Genomic DNA, 22,960 nt, shown 5'->3' on the forward strand with positions numbered 1-22,960 from the left:
TTTTACTTAGCCATGGTATTTTGACCCCCCTGCGGTATATTGAACCCCCTACTATAGACCTTGAATTTCAAAAATTCAAGCTATTCTAAATCCTTAACATAGTTATATTACTCCAGTAAGTAGTTTGTATGTATTTAATATACTGAAAAAGATATTTTGAAAATTTTACTTAGTCATGGTATTTTGAACCCCCTGCTGTATATTGAACCCCCCTACTATAGACCTTGAATTTCAAAAATTCAAGCTATTCTAAATCCTTAACATAGTTATATTACTCCAGTAAGTAGTTTGTATGTATTTAATATACTGGAAAAGATATTTTGAAAATTTTACTCAGCCATGGTATTTTGACCCCCTGCGGTATATTGCACTACTATAGACCTTGAATTTCAAAAATTCAAGCTATTCACTCCTCAAAAATTCAAGCTATTCTAACTCCTTAACATAGTTACAATACTCCAGTAAGTAGTTTGTATGTATTTAATATACTGGAAAAGATATTTGAAAATTTTACTTAGCCATGGTATTTTGACCCCCTGCGTTATATTGAACCCCCTAGTATAGACCTTGAATTTCAAAAATTCAAGCTGTTCTAAATCCTTAACATAGTTATATTACTCCAATAAGTAGTTTATATGTATTTAATATACTGGAAAAGATATTTTGAAAATTTTACTTAGCCATGGTATTTTGACCCCCCCTGCAGTATATTGAACCCCCTACTATAGACCTTTTATTTAAAAAAATCAAGCTATTCTAACTCCTTAACATACATTGTAGTTATAATACTCCAATAAGTAGTTTGTATGTATTTAATATACTGGAAAAGATATTTTGAAAATTTTACTTAGCCATGGTATTTTGACCCCCTGCGGTATATTGAACCCCCTACTATAGACCTTGAATTTCAAAAATTCAAGCTATTCTAAATCCTTAACGTAGTTATAATACTTCAATAAGTAGTTTGTATGTATTTAATATACTGGAAAAGATATTTTGAAAATTTTACTTAGCCATGGTATTTTGACCCCCTGCGGTATATTGAACCCCCTACTATAGACCTTGAATTTCAAAAATTCAAGCTATTCTAAATCCTTAACATAGTTATATTACTCCAGTAAGTAGTTTGTATGTATTTAATATACTGAAAAAGATATTTTGAAAATTTTACTTAGCCATGGTATTTTGAACCCCCCTGCTGTATATTGAACCCCCCTACTATAGACCTTGAATTTCAAAATTCAAGCTATTCTAACTCCTTAACATAGTTATATTACTCCAGTAAGTAGTTTGTATGTATTTAATATACTGAAAAAGATATTTTGAAAATTTTACTTAGCCATGGTATTTTGAACCCCCTGCGGTATATTGAACCCCCCCCCCCCCCCCCCCCCCGACTATAGACCTTGAATTTCAAAAATTCAAGCTATTCTAAATCCTTAACATAGTTATAATACTCCAATAAGTAGTTTGTATGTATTTAATATACTGGAAAAGATATTTGAAAATTTTACTTAGCCATGGTATTTTGACCCCCTGCGGTATATTGAACCCCCTACTATAGACCTTGAATTTCAAAAATTCAAGCTATTCTAAATCCTTAACATAGTTATATTACTCCAGTAAGTAGTTTGTATGTATTTAATATACTGAAAAAGATATTTTGAAAATTTTACTTAGCCATGGTATTTTGAACCCCCTGCTGTATATTGAACCCCCTACTATAGACCTTGAATTTCAAAAATTCAAGCTATTCTAAATCCTTAACATAGTTATATTACTCCAGTAAGTAGTTTGTATGTATTTAATATACTGGAAAAGATATTTTGAAAATTTTACTCAGCCATGGTATTTTGACCCCCTGCGGTATATTGCACTACTATAGACCTTGAATTTCAAAAATTCAAGCTATTCACTCCTTAACATAGTTATAATACTCCAATAAGTAGTTTGTATGTATTTGATAAACTGGAAAAGATATTTTGAAAATTTTACTCAGCCATGGTATTTTGACCCCCCTGCGGTATATTGAACACCCTACTATAGACCTTGAATTTCAAAAATTCAAGCTATTCTAACTCCTTAACATAGTTATAATACTCCAATAAGAAGTTTGTATGTATTTGATATACTGGAAAAGATATTTTGAAAATTTTACTTGGCCATGGTATTTTGACCCCCCTGCGGTATATTGAACCTCCTACTATAGACCTTGAATTTCAAAAATTCAAGCTATTCTAACTCCTTAACATAGTTACAATACTCCAGTAAGTAGTTTGTATGTATTTAATATACTGGAAAAGATATTTTGAAAATTTTACTTAGCCATGGTATTTTGACCCCCTGCGGTATATTGAACCCCCTACTATAGACCTTGAATTTCAAAAATTCAAGCTGTTCTAAATCCTTAACATAGTTATATTACTCCAATAAGTAGTTTATATGTATTTAATATACTGGAAAAGATATTTTGAAAATTTTACTTAGCCATGGTATTTTGACCCCCCCCCTGCAGTATATTGAACCCCCTACTATAGACCTTTTATTTAAAAAAATCAAGCTATTCTAACTCCTTAACATAGTTATAATACTCCAATAAGTGGTTTGTATGTCTTAAACATGCTGGAAAAGATATTTTGAAAATTTTGCTTAGCCATGGTATTTTGACCCCCCTGCGGTATATTGAACCCTCTACTTAAAACCACAAATTAAAAAAAATGATAGCCAATAAATTGTAAATTAGATTATCTGCAATACTATTTATCAAAAACAGGGGGGTTCAATATACCGCAGGGGGTTCAAAATACCATATGACACCGGTGACAACAGATCGTACAATTTTTTGTCATGGAAGATATATATAATAGTTGTCGTGGGACTGTCGTGCAAAATGTCAAAAAAATATTTCAAGTGGTCACACCAGCTAGTTCATGTCCACGAATAAAGAATTGTTATTGTACTGTCGTGCGTTGTCGCAAGTGAGTCCTATGAAAGTCGTGCAACAGTCGTACAACAATCATGAGTTGTTTTGTGCTATTTTTCAGGTTTTCATGTCATTGGGATGCGTGTGTTACTGTTGAACGTCTGTCACACAACAGAAGTGGGTCACTTGCGCGTTTGACTCTAAACAACTAATATAAAAAGAAGGCCAAATTTATTGTATGCCACTTGCCATTTGCTTTCAATATTATTCAGTGTCATGATAAGTTCGGTCCAAATAAACGAGTTTTTTTGTATTAGTTTATATTATAATTGTTCAGCGAATTCAAATACCAAGATGCAACAGAAAAGAAAAATTAACAAAAGAAAGGTAGTATCAATAAATATGGGTGATGTTGACCAGAGGAAAAACCCCCAACAATATATTATGATGTTCTTGCACAAAAGCTTAAACGATTCCGAAACTGCTGATAATGTTGTCACTGTGAACGACTGTCGCACAACAGTATAGTGGGTCACTCGCGTGTATGACTCTGAACTACTAATATAAAAAGAAAGCCAGATTTATTGTGAGCCATTTGCTTTCAGTATTGTTCAGTGTCACGATAACAAAATGGATAAGTTCGGTCCAAAAAAAACATGTTTTTGTTGAGCCTTCGACTTAAGTCGAAAAAGCGAGACTAAGTGATCCTACATTCCATCGTTGTCGGCAGTGTCCACAAATATTCACTCTGTGGTTAAAGTTTTTTACAATTTTAATAATTTTTTTAAACTATACTAGGTTTCTACCAAACTTAAACTGAAGCTTGTTTATGATCATAAGATAGTATCCAGAAGTAAATTTTGTATAAATTAAATTCCATTTTTTCTGTATTTTAGTTTTTCTGCGGGGAAACAGAACATTCACTCTATGTGGTTAAAAGTTTTTAGAATTTTAATAACTTTCTTAAACTATCCTGGGTTTGTACCAAACTTGGACAGAAGATTGTTTATGATAATAAGATAGTATCCAGAAGTAAACTTTGATAAAAATAAAATTTCGTTTTTTCAATATTTTACTTTTAAATGGACTTAGTTTTTCTGCGGTGAAATATTACATTCACTCTGTGGTTAAAGTTTTTAAAATCTTAATAACTTTTTTAAACTATTCTTGGTTTGTACCAAACTTGGACAGAAGCTGGATTATGATCATTAGATGGTATCCAGAAGTTAATTTTGTAAAAAAATAAATCCATTTTTTCCGTATTTCACTTTTAAATGGACTTAGATTTTCTTCCAGTTAACATTACATACAGTCTGCAGTTAAAAGTTTTTAAAACATTTATTAGATTCATAAACTATCCTGGATTTTTACCAAACTTGGACAGAAGCTTCATCCCCTACAGAAAAAAAAGTTGAGGGCCAGTTGATGGCCATGTGGCGGACAGTTGAGGGCTAGCTGTTTTAAGCAAAATAGTTGAGGGCTAGGTGTTGAGCATCTTAGCTCAACTCAAACCTGGCCAAGCACTGTATGTTGGATAGATGTCGCTCAACTGGCCCTCAACTTAAGCTGGCCAATAAGTTGAGGAAAAGTTGAGCAATTGATCTTTGATTTTCATATAGTTGAGCAAAAGTTGAGCTTTCAGACTTTGAAATTTTTGTAGTTGAGCAAAAGTTGAGCATTCAGACTTTGAATTTTTTGTAGTTGAGGAAAAGTTGAGCATTCAGACTTTGAAATTTTTGTACATGTTGTAGTTGAGGAAAAGTTGAGCGTTCAGACTTTGATTTTTTTTTAATAGTTGAGCAATTAGAAATATGACCTAGTGATATAAATGTTATGTGCCATCTGTTTTATCTGTCTTTAGTGCAAATGGACAGGAAGTATTATTATAAATGTGTACACAAAGTTTGAGGCAAAATTAAGGGAAGCACATGTTTTCAATTTTATACATTTTTCTGTATTTTAACTTAACTAAATCTTTGACATAAAGATAAAAAAACAAACAGTATTTCTTTTATTATAAGATATATCAAATATTCAAGATTTAGGTAATTAACAGTTATTATTAGGGGTTTATACACAACACAATTTAAGATTAATGTTTTATTATTAAAATATCAAACATACTAAATCTACACATAATATTAAAGTAAACTGTAACATAACAGTACATGTCTTTCTACATGGATGACTAACAATATAATACATTATTTGCTTTCTTGGGGCTACTCATTCACTCAAAAGAATTGAAATAAATGTTTCAAACTAATCAAAATAAAACTGATCAAAATATTAGAAAAATAAAAATAAACGATTAGTAAAAAATGTTCCTGGGGCGATCCCCAGGAATGAACCTATTTGTTCCTCGGCAGGAATGACCTATTTCCTGGGGTGATCCCCAGGAATGAACCTAGTTCCTGGAGCGATCCCCAGGAATGAACCTATTTTCCTCGACAGGAATGAACATAATTCCTGAGGCGATCCCCAGGAATGAACCTAGTTCCTGGGGGCGATCCCCAGGAATGAACCTATTTGTTCCTCGACAGGAATGAACCTAGTTCCTGGGGCGATCCTGGGGCGATCCCCAGGAATGAACCTAATTGCTCCTGGGCGATCCCAGCGTAGTAAAAATACTACTTAAAATACAATTTGTTCCCGGACAGGAATTAACCTATCTGATGTATTATTGAATTGGGGGAGTATGATTCCCCTGGAATTAAAAAGCCAAATGAAATGAGTTCATAAAATGAAAGAGTGAAAGCCCCCAAGAAATAATAATGCTTACAAATACAAATGTTAAAAAAAATAAATAACAAAACAATAATTTCAAAAATGACACATTTTCTGTTGTGTTTAGAAATAACCCTCTGATCAGTTCTGAAGGAGTGACCACAGAAATCACTTTCTCTCTAACCCAGGTGGATTAAAAGCTGTCTTAGATAGTTAAAATTTCTTGCGTTTAATGCTTAACGAAAGTTCATAAGTAGTGTGACTGTAGTTCTAACACATATTACTATGAAGGCAGGAATCAAGGTATTTTTTCCTTATATATTCCGGTGCTATATAGTTCTGAAGTCGGCATCCGATTGAAAACGATATGTTAATAATAAACGAAAGTTCATAAGTAGTGTGACTGTCGTTCTAACACATCATTACTATGAATGCAGGAATCAAGATATTGCTATCCTTATATATTCCGGTGCTATAATAGTTCTGAATTCTGCATTCGAAAACAAAAGTTATATATAAACGAAAGTTCATAAGTAGTGTGACTGTCATTCTAACACATCATTATTATGAAGGCAGGAATCAAGGTGTTGCTTTCCTTATATATTACAGTGCTATAAAGTTCTGAAGTCTTCATCCGAAAACAATAGGTTATTAATATCTGTATCTGTATCTGTATCTGTTTATTCTCTGTAAAATAAAGGAAAAGAAACAACATGGGAAGTCTTAGTAATTCTTAAAGACTCAAGAGAGATCTAAGTGATCCCAGCCGAGTTAAATATAATACATTAATACGTAATATTAAGATAATAAAAGATCTGTGGCGATCCATCCGGTGAAGTACATATAAATAAAGAGAAAGAATGACCTGTGGCGATCCAGCAGGTGTATTACAATATACATAAAGAGATTGAATGACCTGTGGCGATCCAGCAGGTGTAGTACAATGTACAATATACATAAAGAGAATGAATGACCTGTGGCGATCCAGCAGGTGTAGTACGATCTGTGGCGATCCAGCAGGTGTAGTACAATATACATAAAGAGAATGAATGACCTGTGGCGATCCAGCAGGTGTAGTACAATATACATAAAGAGAATGAATGACCTGTGGCGATCTAGCAGGTGTAGTACAATATACATAAAGAGAATGAATGACCTGTGGCGATCCAGCAGGTGTAGTACAATAAATAAAAAAGAATAACCTGTGGCGATCCATCAGGTGTAGTACAATATATATTACATGTATATAAAGAGAACGAACGACCTGAAATATAATCATATATATAACTGTACTGTATGAAATGTCCACCTGGGGAGATCCCTGCATGTGTGGAGCCATCTAGACTAAAAATATAAACATGATAAATACTGTGTGATACATGTACTATGTGCTGAAATATCATACATATAAAATAAATACATACATGTATGCATTACTTATACTGAGAAATGTCCACATTGGGAGATCCTGGAATGTGTAAAATAATCTAGTATAGAGATAGCAAACTAGAATTGAGATATGAGCATGATAATACTGTGTGCGTCATGTACTATGTGCTGAAATATATACATATAAATGCATATTCATACTTAATATACTGTATGAAATATACACCTGGAGAGATCCCGGCAGGTGTGGAACAATCTGGAACAAATTCATAAATATGATAAAAACTGTGCTACATGTACTATGTGATGAAATATCATACATATAAAATAAAAACATATGACTGAGAAATGTCCACCTTGGGAGATTCTGGAAGGTGTAGATTAATCTAGAATAGAGATAGCAATCTAGAATAGAGATAGCAATCTAGAATAGAGATATGAACATGATAAATACTGTGTGCTTCTGTTCTATGTGCTGAAATATATATTCATTACTTATACTGTACGAAATGTTCACCTGAAGAGATCTCTGCAGGTGCGGAGCAATCTAGAATAGAGATATAAATACTGTGTGATACTATGTGCTGAAATATGAGACATTTAATACATACATGTACATGTAGTATTTCTTATACTACATGTACTATGTATCTGCTGTTATAACATAGATATAAGGAGATGTATGTTTATTCATTAATAAAATACAAAATACTACTTATACTTAACAAAGGCAAAGTTTCCACCAATACAATATATTCAGACATATATCATGTATATACGTGTCCTCGAATCTCAATGCTGCTCTTCACAGCCTACTGCAGTAGTATATGATAAACCTGTATACATGGTACACCGGTGACCCCAATGTGTTCTCTATGATCTAAGAGTGCCGTAAGTGCTGTTGGGCTAGTGTTGAACATGTTGAAGGACTTGCGGAATTATAAATAGTCGTAAGGACTAATCTTGAACTACTGATTGGGACGACATATCTTCTTCTCCTGGTACGGAATTGATCTCATAACTACGCGATTCCTAATCCACTCGGTAAAACAGGAGGCTTCTCAATAGACTAAGTAAATAGATGTCCTTAGATAAATATAGTCATAGGGTTGCTGCTGTAATATTTTTAACGTTGAGGCGAAAATGTTTCCACCAGGCAGTGGTTCTGCATAATAACCATAAGATTCGTATGTATCCCATTGTATCACGATCACTGACTTACCGAGCCTCGGCGGTAGGAACATGCTTATCGGCTGCTTATGCAAAGACGATGACGCGTTAAAGAGCATGTAGATCTGGGAGTAGTGTGTATACTGATACAGCATGAGTTCAAAAGTAGTGTTTAGGGAATTTTGACTGCCGTCGACATACATATAGTAAATAAAACTGGCAGGCATAAAGTACGGGCAACTTGTAATGATACTAACATTTCTGGAAAATGTTTGACAAACAGTTATTTATTAATTCAAAGCTGTATCTTTAAATACTGAACGAACGTTAACACACTCAGTCTTCTCAATCGTCGTTCTATTCCCATAATTGTTATTGTTTACATTTATGCGGTGCATTGTGGGATCGCGCACTTGTGATGCAACTTCTAACATGCTGTCATGGCCGAACGTTTCGATATCGAAATACGGTCAATAGGCCATTATCATAGCGTTCGTAGGACATCTAATGTTCTTTGTTCTCATATTTACACTAAGAGTTTAATTCCAGTTTCGAAATATACTGGATCACGAGGCGATGATCTCTGTTTACCTAGGCGCGTACCCATAGCGCACACTTGGAAAAGTGATAATTGAAGGGGTTACACTAATGTCCTGACAATGTCCTGACAATGTCCTGACAGAAATGAAAATGCTTGATACTTTTTTTATTATTGGAAGGATTTACTTGAAATTTGGAATCAAGCAAGATTAGAACTTATATTTAATAAATAAAATTTAAAAAATAAAATTAAAAAAATTTAAGAGTTAGAAAATTTGACCTGACCAACTTGACTTTGAAACTACTAATGTCCTGACCGATATGAAACGGCCAAAAAATGTTTTATTAATGACAGGATAGACTTCAAATTCGATACCAAGGAAGATTAATACATTTAATACAAAAATATAAGAAAAAATAAGAAAAAAAATATTTTCAAGAGTTAGAAAACTTGACCTGACCAACTACATACTCCCGTAACTAATTGTCCTGACCGATGTAAAATGCTAATAACTTTTTAGTTCTTTGAAGGTTCGACTTCAAATTTGATGTCAAGGAAGATTCTAACATTGAATACAGAGGTATAAGAAAAAATATTAAAAAAACTAATTTTAAGTGTTAGAAAACTTGACCTGACCAACTACGTCTTTCCCATGACTAATGTCCTGACCAATGTAGAAAATGCCCAAAACTTTTTTATTCTTTAATGTATGGATTTCAAATTTAATGTCAAGGTAGATTATAATACTAAATATATTGATGCAAGAAAAAGATTAAAAAGATAATTTAAAGAGTTAAAAAAAACTTGACCTGACCAACGTCGACTCTGCTCTGACTAATGACTCACTAATGTCCTGACCGATGCAGAAAACTTTTAATTATTAAAAAAAATGACTCAAGTTCCTTACCAAGGAAGAATTTATGAGAGAGAAAAAATTGCTGAAAAAATGTTTTTTTAATTTTTTGAAATGTTAGAAAACTGACCTGACCAACTTGATATTTACATCATTCATGTTGAATGTCCTGACCGTTATAAAAATGCCAATAAAATTTTTGTTATTTATTGGGATATTACCAAGGTAGGTATCAAATATTATATAACTGTTTTTTTTTCTCTCTCTATTAAAAGACAGAATATACTTAATTCTTTAAATTATATTGATTTTTTTTTATTTAAACATAGTAAAGAAAGATCTGGGATGCACTTTTTTTTTATTTGTAGTAGAAAGGCAAAAGACAGTGACATAATAAAATTATAATTCTGTGTGATTCTAACATAATTCTACTTTGAATGCTTGTAAAAACAATATATTGACATCAAAAGAAGCCCGTTTCCTGTCCTTATTTATCATGTTTATATTATTTGACATGTTTAATCCCTCATTAACTAAACAACAAAAAATGAGTGAAATAAATAAGAAAAATAAAGTTAAGTAAACACTCCAATTTGTGTTAACTTTAATTAATGTATGTGTGAATAAATTTTAATTATTCATGTCACTGTCTTTGGACTTAATTGCATTCTGTACATCTTTATAATCCTTTCATATTAAATGTAGAAAAGGTGCATTTACTTAGTATCTACAGCATCTCTAATCACATATCACTTTTCTCAGTGATATAAAACTTAAGTATATCCCTTTCAATAACAAAAAAGTTATTAAACGGTCAGGACATTCATCATGATTTAAGATCAAGTTGGTCAGGTCAGAGACATATATACACATATATATATGTGTATATATGTCTCTGGTCAGGTCAAGTTTTCTAACATGAAAAAATTAACAAACATTTTTTTTTCATAAACTTTTATTATGAATTTTATAATTTCCCTTGGTAAGGAACTTTAATTAAGTCAATTCTTTAAATAACAAAAAAAAGTTATTACCATTTTCTACATTGATCAGGACATTAGTCAGTCCAGAGTCGACGTTGGTCAGGTCAAGTTTTCTTACACTTAAAATTAGTTTTTTTAATATTTTTTGTTACATCTCTGTATTCAATGTTAGAATCTTCCTTGACATCAAATTTGAAGTCGAACCTTCAAAGAACAAAAAAAGTTATTAGCATTTTACATCGGTCATGACATTAGTCACGGGAGTACGTAATTGGTCAGGTCAAGATTCTAACTATTGAAAATATTTTTTTTCTTATTTTTTCTTATATATTTGTATTTAATGTTTTAATCTTCCTTGGTATCGAATTTGAAGTCGATCCTGTCATTAATAAAACATTTTTTGGCCGTTTCATATCGGTCAGGACATTAGTAGTTTCAAAGTCAAGTTTTCTAACTCTTAAAAATATTTTTTTATTTTTTTTAAATTTTATTTATTAAATATAAGTTCTCATCTTGCTTGATTCTAAATTTCAAGTAAATCCTTCTATTAATAAAACAGTATCAAGCATTTTCATTTCTGTCAGGACATTGTCAGGACATTAGTGTAACCCTAATTGAAGAGATAATTATTACTCAATCAAATGAACAATATCCAATCACTATTCCAAAGAAACGTATATTCATGTCAATATTCGTTAACATAAGAATATTAAAAGATTTTTCGAATATGGTTCGAAAACAGTAAATAATAGCTGATTTAATTGCATCCAATACATCGATGCGTTCTCTCAATTCATCAACAATACTCTAACCCCCCTCTAGGGCACTATTCCTTCTAAGCTAAAAATAAATGTTATGTAATTGCCTAAGAATAGACTAAGATAACTGCCTGCTGAAATCGTTGATAACAGATGCATTGTATTGTGTATAAACTATAATTTAATAAATCAAATTTCCTCAAATCTCAAAGTGATCACACTGTCACAATACCCAAAAGAACCTCAAACATTTAAAATTTGAACTGGGTTTGAGCATGCACATGGCAAGCAAAGATGTCTTCTAGCTATCATGAATAGAATATGAATTTTACAATGAATGTAGATAAAAAAAGTTACAAATAACTGTATTGACATTGAAAAGTGCAGTGTATTCTTCTGATGACATGACTCTTGGATTTAGGAAGATTGTTGTTTAACACATATTTCTGGAAACATCTTTTGGTAAGTACATTGGATAAGATTTGATTTCCACCATTTTGAATAAGTGTATAATTATGCTCTTTTAGTTCAAAATAGTGATATTTAAAGTGTTTTCTTAATAAACTTTAGAGTGAAGAAAAAAATGAGACAATATATGTATGCATTAATTTATATATTGTCAAAATGTGTAAGACAGGAGACATATTTATTTTATTATTGTTTTAGAAAGTATTACTAATAAAATAAGAATATTCTAATATAATGAATTTGGTATTAAACTAGAGATCTATTCTTATTTGCTAGATAACTTCTTAAGAGCAAGGATAAAGCATTCATGTAGTATGTTGTGAGTTAAGATCTTTCAGCAGTATTTTGGCTATAAAAATACACAATTTAAATTTATTTTTTCTACAATGTGTAGTCTTCAGTTTTCAATTACCACATAATACTCAACTTTTTAAGACCTAGCCCTCAACTTTTAATGACCTGGCCCTCGTCTATTGGCCACCTAGCCCTCAACTGTTAATGACCTGGTGCTCAACTGTTGGCCAGGTAGCCCTCAACTCTAATTGCTCAACTGTTGGACACCTAGCCCTCAACTATGATATTTTCTCAACGTTGCTCAACTAATTTGCATAAAGTTGAGCATTGATAGTTGAGGGCTACCTAATTTGCATGGCAAAAATCCAGCTAGCCCTCAACTGGCCCTCAACTATTTGCTCAACTGATGGCCAGCTAGCCCTCAACTGGCCCTCAACTGTTAGCTCAACTGGCGGCCAGTTGAGCAATGCAGTTGGCCTACTACCTTGACCAAAAACTTTAACCTGAAACTGACCCACTTTCATTTTCTATGTTCAGTGGACCGTGAAATTGGGGTCAAAAGTCTAATTTGGCTTTAAAATTAAAAAGATCATATCATAAGCAACAAGTGTACTAAGTTTCAAGTTGATTGGACTTCAGCTTCATCGAAAACTACCTTGACCAAAAACGTTAACCTGAACGGACGCACAGACGGACGGACGAACGGACACAGACGAACGGACGAACGGAGCCACAGACCAGAAAACATAATGCCCCTCTACTATCGTAGGTGGGGCATAAAAATTCTTAAAAATTCAAAAGTTTTATAAACAGTTAATCTTTAATTGTGACCGTATCAATGATAACTCATTGTAATCAGTATGATCAATCAACATGTTCAAACTGAGGTGCTCTGGAATGTATATTACTCTGATTTTGACCTTATTTTTTATGGTTTATTGGCAGAGTTAAGTTCTTGTGTTAGGGACTCTCTTTTTCAAATACTGTAAGAAGTAGGTGAAGTATATTTGGTGTATGCATGATTGTAAGGTAAACATATCTGTCTGGTAGGTATACTCTTGGCCCCAGTTTCGTGATTCATTATTGGTAAATGTTTAATTAGCAATAGGTCAAACTTTGTAAATGGAATAATTGTAAGTTGAACAGGTCTGTCTGACAGTATTTATCTGACCTTGACCTAATGTCATCTTTCTTGAAGGATGCTTACTTTAAGTAACACTTGAAGTAACACCAGACGCCAAGTGATGAGAAAAGCTCACTTGGCCCTTTGGGCCAGGTGAGTTAAAAAATAGTGCATGATGATGTTAATTCAATGGATAGTTTTCATTATAAAATTTATGTACATATACTTTTTTCTCAATATGCTTGGATGCCCTTAAAATAAACTATTATCTGATTGTGCATTTTAAACATGTGCTCAATATCCATGCTTTTTGGTTGATTGTTGACAAACAGGTGAAACTCGTTTAACCTAGGCTTCAAACACAAACGTTAATTACATATGCCATATTTTCACAACTCTGACCGAAAAAATGACGAATATACGAAATTTATGCAGAAAAAAAATTGACAAAATCCTGCACAGAAGACTAAGTTTATCATGTTCGTATGTATTGGTTCAAGAATTGGAATAACATTATTTTTCACCAGTCACTCCTTTCATATGACTTTAATACTTTACAACAAGAGACAGCGTGGGGTCAAATATCGTCATAAAGGGAAAACCCGTGGTTAAATCAGTATAAATTCAAGCCCCCATGAATAACTTCTATTCTGATAGGACAATTATGCAGCATTTTTTTTATGTAAGCGCTCTAGGTAAAGTCAAATATTTGCCGTTTCCATAAATAACCACTATTAAATTGATGTTAAAGAAGTTTGAACGGAGCAAATGACAATTAAGCTTTAACCATTTACAATCACATATTAAGATAGGTTTGAATAAATTTAAAAGATAATTTTACTTCTATATCTTATATGTATAAAAAAATGGCTTATAACACATTTTAGCATCGTTTTGTTAACGTTTCCTTGTAGTGTTCGTTTTAACCAGCGTGTATTTTTACGTAAAATGCTTATATTCTTAAGTCATCGTTCTAAGAAGTCGGATAGCTCATTTATATATAAAAAGCTTCGCTGATCAGCACAGCCTGTCAATAGGACCACAGTGGTCGAACCCTGAACAGTTGGGGCAAATGTGGACACAATATTCAAGCTTGATACTATCTGAATTAGGATTGTGATCAAATTTTTGCCATTATGTAAGTTTCTGACACAAAATAAATGTGGTAAAAAAATTTACAACTTTGATGTGCAATAACATGAATAATGTGCAATTGAAGATTTGAAATTTGAAGAATGTTAAAAAAAAATATGAACCGTTTAAAAAATATTGGAACCCCACCCCCTTTCAAATTTTTTGAATCCCTCTTGGATAATTTACCATCAAGCTCAATCCCAGTCTTTTCTTTGTAGTATGGAACCTATTATAGTACCCATACACTTTTACATAAGTTATTGTCTGGAAACTTTAAAAATGCTTGTTTTGGCTCTTTTTTTGCACTTAATTTCTGCATGTTTAAACATTATACAAAACCATTGTAAGGGAGGTAACTAAACCCATATAAATCCATCATAAAAGTATGTTAAAAAATAGCACCATTATATATGGCTAAAATTAGAAAACCTTGTACAGCAAAATGCAATTAGTTATACCTAAAAATAAATTCTTTCATCAATTTGACCAGACTTATTTCAGTATTAAATATAAAATAACATCATAAAAAAAACTGACAGCCACTCACCTCAAAAGAATACAACATTTCTTTATAACAAAACCATTCAGAACATTTTAGGATTTTGATTTATGCTCAATGTTTTGCTTTTGTGCAATTCACTTTGCTGTTGCAAATTGACACTCCCCCTCCCCCCACATCTTTTCAAACAACCCTACCTAAAAAAAAAAATTTATCACCCCCTTTTTTTTTACAATATATTTTTATCCCCCACCCTTGTTTCAAATAACCCCAAACAAAAAATTTGAAAAGAAAATTTTACCCCTTTTTTTTTACAATTTCTTTTTACCCCCCCCCCCCCCCCCTTATTCCAAACAAAAAAATCTTTCCTCAAGTTTGGTCAGAATCTCAATTCAAATTTCCATTTGAATTTGCAACCATAATTACCCTTTTAAATAAGTCTAAAAAAGAAAATGACAACAAAACCATAGCTAAAATTAATATTCCTTTAAATCATCATAAATTTGATAGTTACTTCTTAACCTCAAAATTACAGATTTTCATTATACACAATTCAAAAGCAATGTAAAAGGTAATCAAACATATTATATTTGGATTACCTCCCTTACACTGCTTTTAAATTGTTTCAATTTTCCTTTAACCATAAAACCCCTCCGTTGTTTCCCCTTTTTTGCCAATAATTCCTAAATGATTTCAGGACCATAACCATGATAACTCCAAAAATCCATCTAGAAGTGATTATAAACCTTTGTGTTAAAAACATTTTGATTTCTATTTGCTTAAACTTAAGTCATTATCTGGAAATCATCTGTCTTCGGACGATGTTGACAATGACGATGCTGAAGATGCGATACCAAGAAACAAATTTTTGTGGTCGTATAAAAAGCATATGACCTGAGAGTAAAGGATCGGAACAACCCAGTCAATGCAAGTGGATAGTGGAGGCTGGTTTTAATCAGACTAGAAATAACCCAAACAATATATTCATATTTTACCACGTGTTTGTACTATTATAATAATATTCATAAGTATATGTCCGAACCAGACCTAACATTGTTGGGTTGGTGTTTAGACAAGCTCTAGTTATTATAATAATATATATATAATGTTGAAGTAATGTCAACCATGCCCATTTGGTTCAGATCTCTGTTCTCGTTATAATTATATTGGATGATCTTAAAGATGTCAGTCTGGCTAACACCAATTAATTGATTGTTATCACAATTACTCTAACATTTCGCATAATGAAAAAAAAAAATCACGTGGATGTTTGCACTAATAAGATTTAAAAAACTCTGTTATACCGCTGTTTCCGACTTTTATTTGTTTGTGAGTGAATAAATGGTCGAGTTTATGCACCAATAAATTCATTAAAATAGGGGCCAAGGAATTTAATTTTCCAACTTGTAGTTACCTTTACCACACATAAATTGTATATGTGTGTCATTGAAATGGCCTGGCTCATGAATTTATTTTGTTCTTGACGCAACAAAAAATGTGCTGTATGGACTTTGCTATCTGATAAAACTAGAGGCTCTCAAGAGCCTGTGTCACTCACCTTGGTCTATGTGCATATTAAACAATGGACACAGATAAATTCATGAAAAATTGTATTTTAGTGATCATGATGTGTTTGTAGATCTTACTTTACTGGACATTCTTCTTGCTACAATTATCTCTATCTATAATGAATTTGGTCCAGTAATTACAGTGTAAAATAAAAATTTACAAAAAATTTACAAAAATTTAATGAAAATTGTTAAAAAATGACTATAAAGGACAATAACTCCTTAAGGGGTAAACCGATAATTTTGGTCATGTTGACTTATTTGTAGATCTTACTTTGCTGAACATTATTGCTGTTTACAGTTTATCTCTATCTATTATAATATTCAAGATAACCAAAAACTGCAAAATTTCCTTATTCTGGGGCAGCAACCCAACAACAGGTTGTCTGTTTTGTCTAAAATTTCAGGGCAGATAGATCTTGACCTGATAAACAATTTACCCCATGTCAGACTTGCTCTAAATGCTTTGGTTTCAGAGATATAAGCTTAAATCTACATTTCGCCCCTATGTACTATTTTTAGCCATGGCGGCCATCTTGGTTGGTAAGCAAGGTCACGTCACAAATTTTTATACGACCGCAAAATTTGAAATTTTTTTCGTCGTATATTGCTATCACGTTGGCGTCGTTGTCCGAATACTTTTAGTTTTCGCACTCTAACTTTAGTAAAAGTGAATGGAAATCTATGAAATTTAAACACAAGGTTTATGACCACAAAAGGAAGGTTGGTATTGATTTTGGGAGTTTTGGTCCCAACATTTTAGGAATTGGGGGCCAAAAAGGGCCCAAATAAGCAATTTCTTGGTTTTCGCACTATAACTTTAGTTTAAGTTCATAGAAATCTATGAAATTTTGACACAAGGTTTATGACCACAAAAGAACGGTTGGGATTGATTTTAGGAGTTTTGGTTTCAACAGTTTAGGAATTAGGGGCCAAAAAAGGGCCCAAATAAGTATTATTCTTGATTTTCGCACAATAACTTTAGTTTAAGTAAATAGAAATCAATGAAATTTAAACACAATGTTAATGACTACAAAAGGAAGGTTGGTATTGATTTTGGGAGTTTAGGTCCCAACAGTTTAGGAATTAGGGGCCAAAAAGGGACCCAAATAAGCATTTTTCTTGGTTTTCGCATCATAACGTTATTATAAGTAAATAGAAATCTATGAAATTTAAGCACAAGGTTTATAATCATAAAAGGAAGGTTGGTATTGATTTTGGGAGTTTTGGTCCCAACAGAATAAGGGGCCCAAAGGGTCCAAAATTAAACTTTGTTTGATTTCATCAAAATTGAATAATTGGGGTTCTTTGATATGCCGAATCTAACTGTCATGACTGTGTATGTAGATTCTTAACTTTTGGTCCCGTTTTCAAATTGGTCTACATTAAGGTCCAAAGGGTCCAAAATTAAACTTAGTTTGATTTTGACAAAAAATGAATCAGTTAGGTTCTTTGATATGCTGATTCGTAAAATGTACTTAGATAAAGCTACGCCCTGCGGAGCATCTGGTTAAAACTAGATACCCAAATGAAGATTATGGCCAAGTTTGGTTAAATTTGGCCCAGAAGTTTCAGAGCAGAAGATTTTTAAAAAGAATACATAAATTTTAGAAACAGATGCTCCGCAGGGCGCAGCTTTATACGACCGCATAGGTTGAACCCTGAACGGTCGGGGCAAGTATGGACACAACATTCAAGCTGGATTCAGCTCTAAATTTGGATTGTGATTAAATAGTTGACACAGCATAGGTTTTGGACACAGAAAGAATGTGGTCTACTGAACTTAAAATAATTTTTTTGTCTTTGAGCAATCACTATGCTGTTGAATATTAATCCTCTCAAAAAAATGTTTGAAGAAATTTTCTTTTTATTTATGAAATCTGAAATGAGAAAAATTAACAACACAACCCCCCCCCCCCCTTTCCCCCACCACCATTTTTTTTCACATCCCCCTTTCCCTTTTTTCATAACTGATCTCAATTCAAATTTCTAATGGAGTTTGCAACAATAACTACTCATTTAAAAACATCATAAAATATTAAAATGTAACAAAAAGTGCTTGTTATCACTGAATGGTAAAGAGTGTTTTAATTTATCAGTTGGTAGTAAAAGTGAATATACATTGTGCATTGTATAAAACAATGATTTAAGTTGATTCACTACTATTCTGGACAAAGAATGATAACTCCAATCAATTGAAAATTTCTTGCTATTGCACAATATTGTGCAATTAGATATTTCTTGCTATTGCGCAATACTGTGCAATTGAAAATATTTGCTATTGCACAATACTGTGCAATTGAAGATTTCTTGCTATTGCACAATACTGTGCAATTGAACATTTTTTGCTATTGCTGAATACTGTGCAATTGAAAATTTCTTGCTATTGCACAATACTTAATATAATAATTTTGGATCCTGATTTGAACCAACTTGAAAACTGGGCCCATAATCAAAAATCTAAGTAGATGATTAAATTCAGCATATCAAAAAAGCCAAAGAATTCAATTTTTATTAAAATCAAACTTAGTTTAATTTTGGACCCTTGGGTATTTAATGTAGACCAACTTGAAAACTGGGCCAATAATAAAAAATCTAAATTCATTTTTAGATTCAGCATATCAAAGAACCCCAAGGATTCAATTTTTGTTAAAATCAAACTAAGTTTAATTTTGGACCCTTTGGACCTTAGTGTAGACCAATTGGAAAACGGGACCAAAAATTAAGAATCTACATACACAGTTAGATCCGGCATATCAAAGAACCCCAACTATTCAATTTTTGATGAAATCAAACAAAGTTCAATTTTGGACCCTTTGGGCCCCTTATTCCTAAAAACCTGTTGGGACCAAAACTCCCAAAATCAAACCCAACCTTCCTTTTGTGGTCATAAACCTTGTGTTTAAATTTCATTGATTTCTATTTACTTATACTAAAGTAATGGTGCGAAAACCAAGAATAATGCTTATTTGGGCCCTTTTTTGGCCCCTAATTCCTAAACTGTTTGAACCAAAACTCCCAAAATCAATCCCAACCTTCCTTTTGTGGTCATAAACCTTGTGTCAAAATTTCATAGATTTCTATTTACTTAAAACTAAAATTATAGTGCGAAAACCAAGAAAATGCTTATTTGGGCCCTTTTTGGCCCCTAATTCCTAAAATTTTGGGACCAAAACTCCCAAAATCAATCCCAACCTTCCTTTTGTGGTTATAAACCTTGTGTTAAAATTTCATAGATTTCTATTCACTTTTACTAAAGTTAGAGTGCGAAAACTAAAAGTATTCGGACGACGACGACGACGACGACGACGCCAACGTGATAGCAATATACGACGAAAAATTAAAATTTTTGCGGTCGTATAAAAATGGTTAAAAATGAACTTTAAAGGGCAAAAACTCCTTAATCGGTCAACTGACAATTTTGGTCATGTTGACTTATTTGTAGATTTTAATTTGCTGCTCAATATTGCTGTTTACAGTTATTCTCTATCTATTATAATATTCAAGATAATAACCAAAAACTGAAATTTCCTTAAAATTACTAATTCAGGGGCAGCAACCCAACAGTAACAACATATTAAAATCTGAAAAGCTTAGGTTGAACATTAAATGAGTAAATAAATGCAAGGACACGACTGGAAACACAATTTTTTTCAATCTTTCAAGAACCTGATAACTCCTGAACAGCTCCCTACTAAAAATAATCAGTGGAATTCCACTGAAATCCCACATAAATCTCACTTGGGAATTCCACTGGCTCCCACTGGAATTCCACTGGACAATTTTGTCGGGATTTTTAGAAGATTCCAGTGGAATCTCAGTGGAATCACAGTGATATTTTTAAAATCCCACTTGGATTCCAGTGGAATCTCAGTGATATTTTTTTCAAAAATCCCACTTGGATTCCAGTGGAATCTCAATGATATTTTTAAAATCCCAGTGTGATTCTGGGCAATTTCCACTGAAATTTCAATGGGATCCCAATGAAATTTCAATAATTCCAGTGGGATTTTAATGCAAACCCAGAGAAATTTAAATGGATTCTTCAACACTATGTGTAGTGAAATTATTTTAAATTCCAGTGAAAACAGCAGATCAATCACGTTATTTTTTCATGTCTTAAATAGTTTATTGTCTTTTTTTTTGGAAATGCAAGTGAAGTGTATAGGTTATTCTTTACTTTGATTTGTATTGGTCTTTTATTTTACTCTAACATCATAGGCCCATATTTACATGTATGTCTTGCCATTTTTAAAATCTCAAATTTGATCCACAATCATGATAATTGAGTACATGTGTACTAATTAAGTTTTAAAAGATAATACTTTTTGCTTTTTTGGAAAAGATGTCTCTATATATATTAAATTATTACAGTCATACTACAGATCTCCAATTTTGCGAAAACTAGCTACTATTGAATAATATTTTATTAAAGAGATTGTCTTAAAGATATATTAGTCATGTGTCATACTGTGACAATCCAATAGTAATTATGTATATGCAAAAATGCATGGTCTTATAGTTATTTTCTTGATCCTACATGGTCACAATTTATTTGAAGGAAATGATAGTTTCATAATTTTCAAAAAGGTTGAAATACTTATTCATAATTTGTACTTACCAGAAGATTTAATCCCAAAAATATGAAAACATCAATCTTCACAAATCCAATAGTCATGTCATCAAAAAAATACATCTTCACTTTTTAATATCAATAGAATATAACTTTGGCTCTTTTAAATTTTAGTCCACAACTCTACATCCATGGTAAAATTCATATTTTAGTCAAGATAAATAAGACATCTTTTCTTGTAATGGCTGCAAGTTCAAATTTTGAATCTGACCAGTGTTGGGGTTGTATCTATAGGGAGTTGTTTGATTCCTTGCAATGTTTTCCTAATCATACTATTAAATTACCTAAATCTTAAATATCTGATATATATAATAATAAATAAATGATATTTACCAACTTTTATCTATTATTTTTATATTTTGAACTGTAGAAATTTAAGAGAAATATGCCTTCATTGGGCCCCATTGAGTGTGTACATATCATTTCCTGTCCATTTCACAGAGGCAAATTGAAAACAGATTGGCACATAACATTTCTATTACTAATTGATAAGAAAGAGACTGCTTGGAAATAATATTTGTGTATAATCATGATATAATACTTAACTAAATATAGAGATAGACTTAATAATTAATTGTACTTGAAAATAAATAAATTTTAATTACCTGCAACTCCTTTGTTGAAAAATTCAAAATTAAATTGTCTTAAATACTGTTAGTGAAATAAGTATATATATTCTAGTCACTTTATACATGTTTAAATGTACATATATAAATAGCAACACATAACATTTTTCAGGTCCATCATCATTTAATTATCAGCTAAATTCATTGAAATTTTTTATAATGAAAATTCTACAAGTCCAACATCCCACTGGAATTATATATTTATAAAAGACACATGTCCAAATTCCAGTGGGATAATTAGGAATGACAAAGTACAAATTTCCACTGGAAAATATAGAAATAATCCAGTGGAAATGCCACTGAGATACCATCGGGATAAACTTCCCATTGGGATTCCACTGACACTCCAAAACATTCCAGTGGGATTCCACTGGATTTTTTCCCCCCACTGGGATTCAAGTGAATCCAAATGGTATCCCACTGGAATCCCAAGTACATTTTCAGTAGGGAGGAAACATGAAAATTTACATTATTACTTGACCTCCATTTTGTCATCAATATATATATAACAACGTATTTAAATTTGAGAATCCTTGGTTGAAAGGTGCATGAGTAAATGCACGGAAAACATTTGTTTTTTTCCAAAAAAAAAACGCCATTCAATCATCCCAAATCAATTACCGTCGTTTTCGTCGAAAATCAGGTTAAAATGTCTTAATTAACATTAAAATGAACGTATGTTATTATTGAATGTATCGATGAACTCCAGAAAAAAATAAATATCTTAACGTCGCCGTTGTCTTGTTTACACTGGTTACAAAAAGTAGTTTGGTGAACCTCTTCTATCAGAAAATAAACAACATGAAAAGCCACTACCAGAAGCCCTCTCTACATAACAATTAAACGTATTCCCTAATATTCAAATCATATAAAAGTTATTATCACAAAATATATTAAAACTAAGTTTATAGCATGCTGTTATGTACAATAATTACTTTCTTTAAACGTTCTAAAATTTTATGAATACGTGTGTATGTTAGAATTATGTGTTTGATTTGTAATCGATTATCTGTGTCAAATTTTTAATCAAACAGATATACAGTAACGTTTTTTCCAGCTTTTGATTATGTCTTTAAAAATAGATATACTCTCAATATTGTCTTTAATATTATCTTTATGCTACTATTTTACAGATGGACATCAAGAAGTCAGCAAAATTATCGAATTTTGCCAAAAGAAGAACGTTAGACTCATTATCTCTAACAAAGACAAAGATTTAAATGTGAGGAATATAGAAGGTATGTGTGAATCAAAATGTGAGATCTGACTTA

At 32.0% G+C, this 22,960-nt stretch overlaps 1 protein-coding gene and 1 long non-coding RNA gene across 2 annotated transcripts in view; one reads left to right on the top strand and one right to left on the bottom strand.

The window, feature by feature from the left end:
• The window catches only part of LOC139482647 (uncharacterized), a 256,737-nt gene that overhangs the window by 41,529 nt on the left and 192,248 nt on the right, over window positions 1–22,960 (top strand). The window contains exon 5 of the mRNA XM_071266634.1: window positions 22,823–22,927. Coding sequence (XP_071122735.1) covers window positions 22,823–22,927 — 105 coding nt within the window. The remainder of the gene's footprint in view (window positions 1–22,822; window positions 22,928–22,960) is intronic.
• Window positions 4,979–22,960, bottom strand: part of LOC139482649 (uncharacterized) — a 231,091-nt gene continuing 213,109 nt past the window's right edge. The window contains exon 7 of the long non-coding RNA XR_011654900.1: window positions 4,979–6,337. This is a non-coding gene — a long non-coding RNA (uncharacterized lncRNA). The remainder of the gene's footprint in view (window positions 6,338–22,960) is intronic.

Source organism: Mytilus edulis, chromosome 7 (assembly GCF_963676685.1).
Source record: "Mytilus edulis chromosome 7, xbMytEdul2.2, whole genome shotgun sequence".
In the NCBI taxonomy this organism is placed as follows: domain Eukaryota; kingdom Metazoa; phylum Mollusca; class Bivalvia; order Mytilida; family Mytilidae; genus Mytilus; species Mytilus edulis.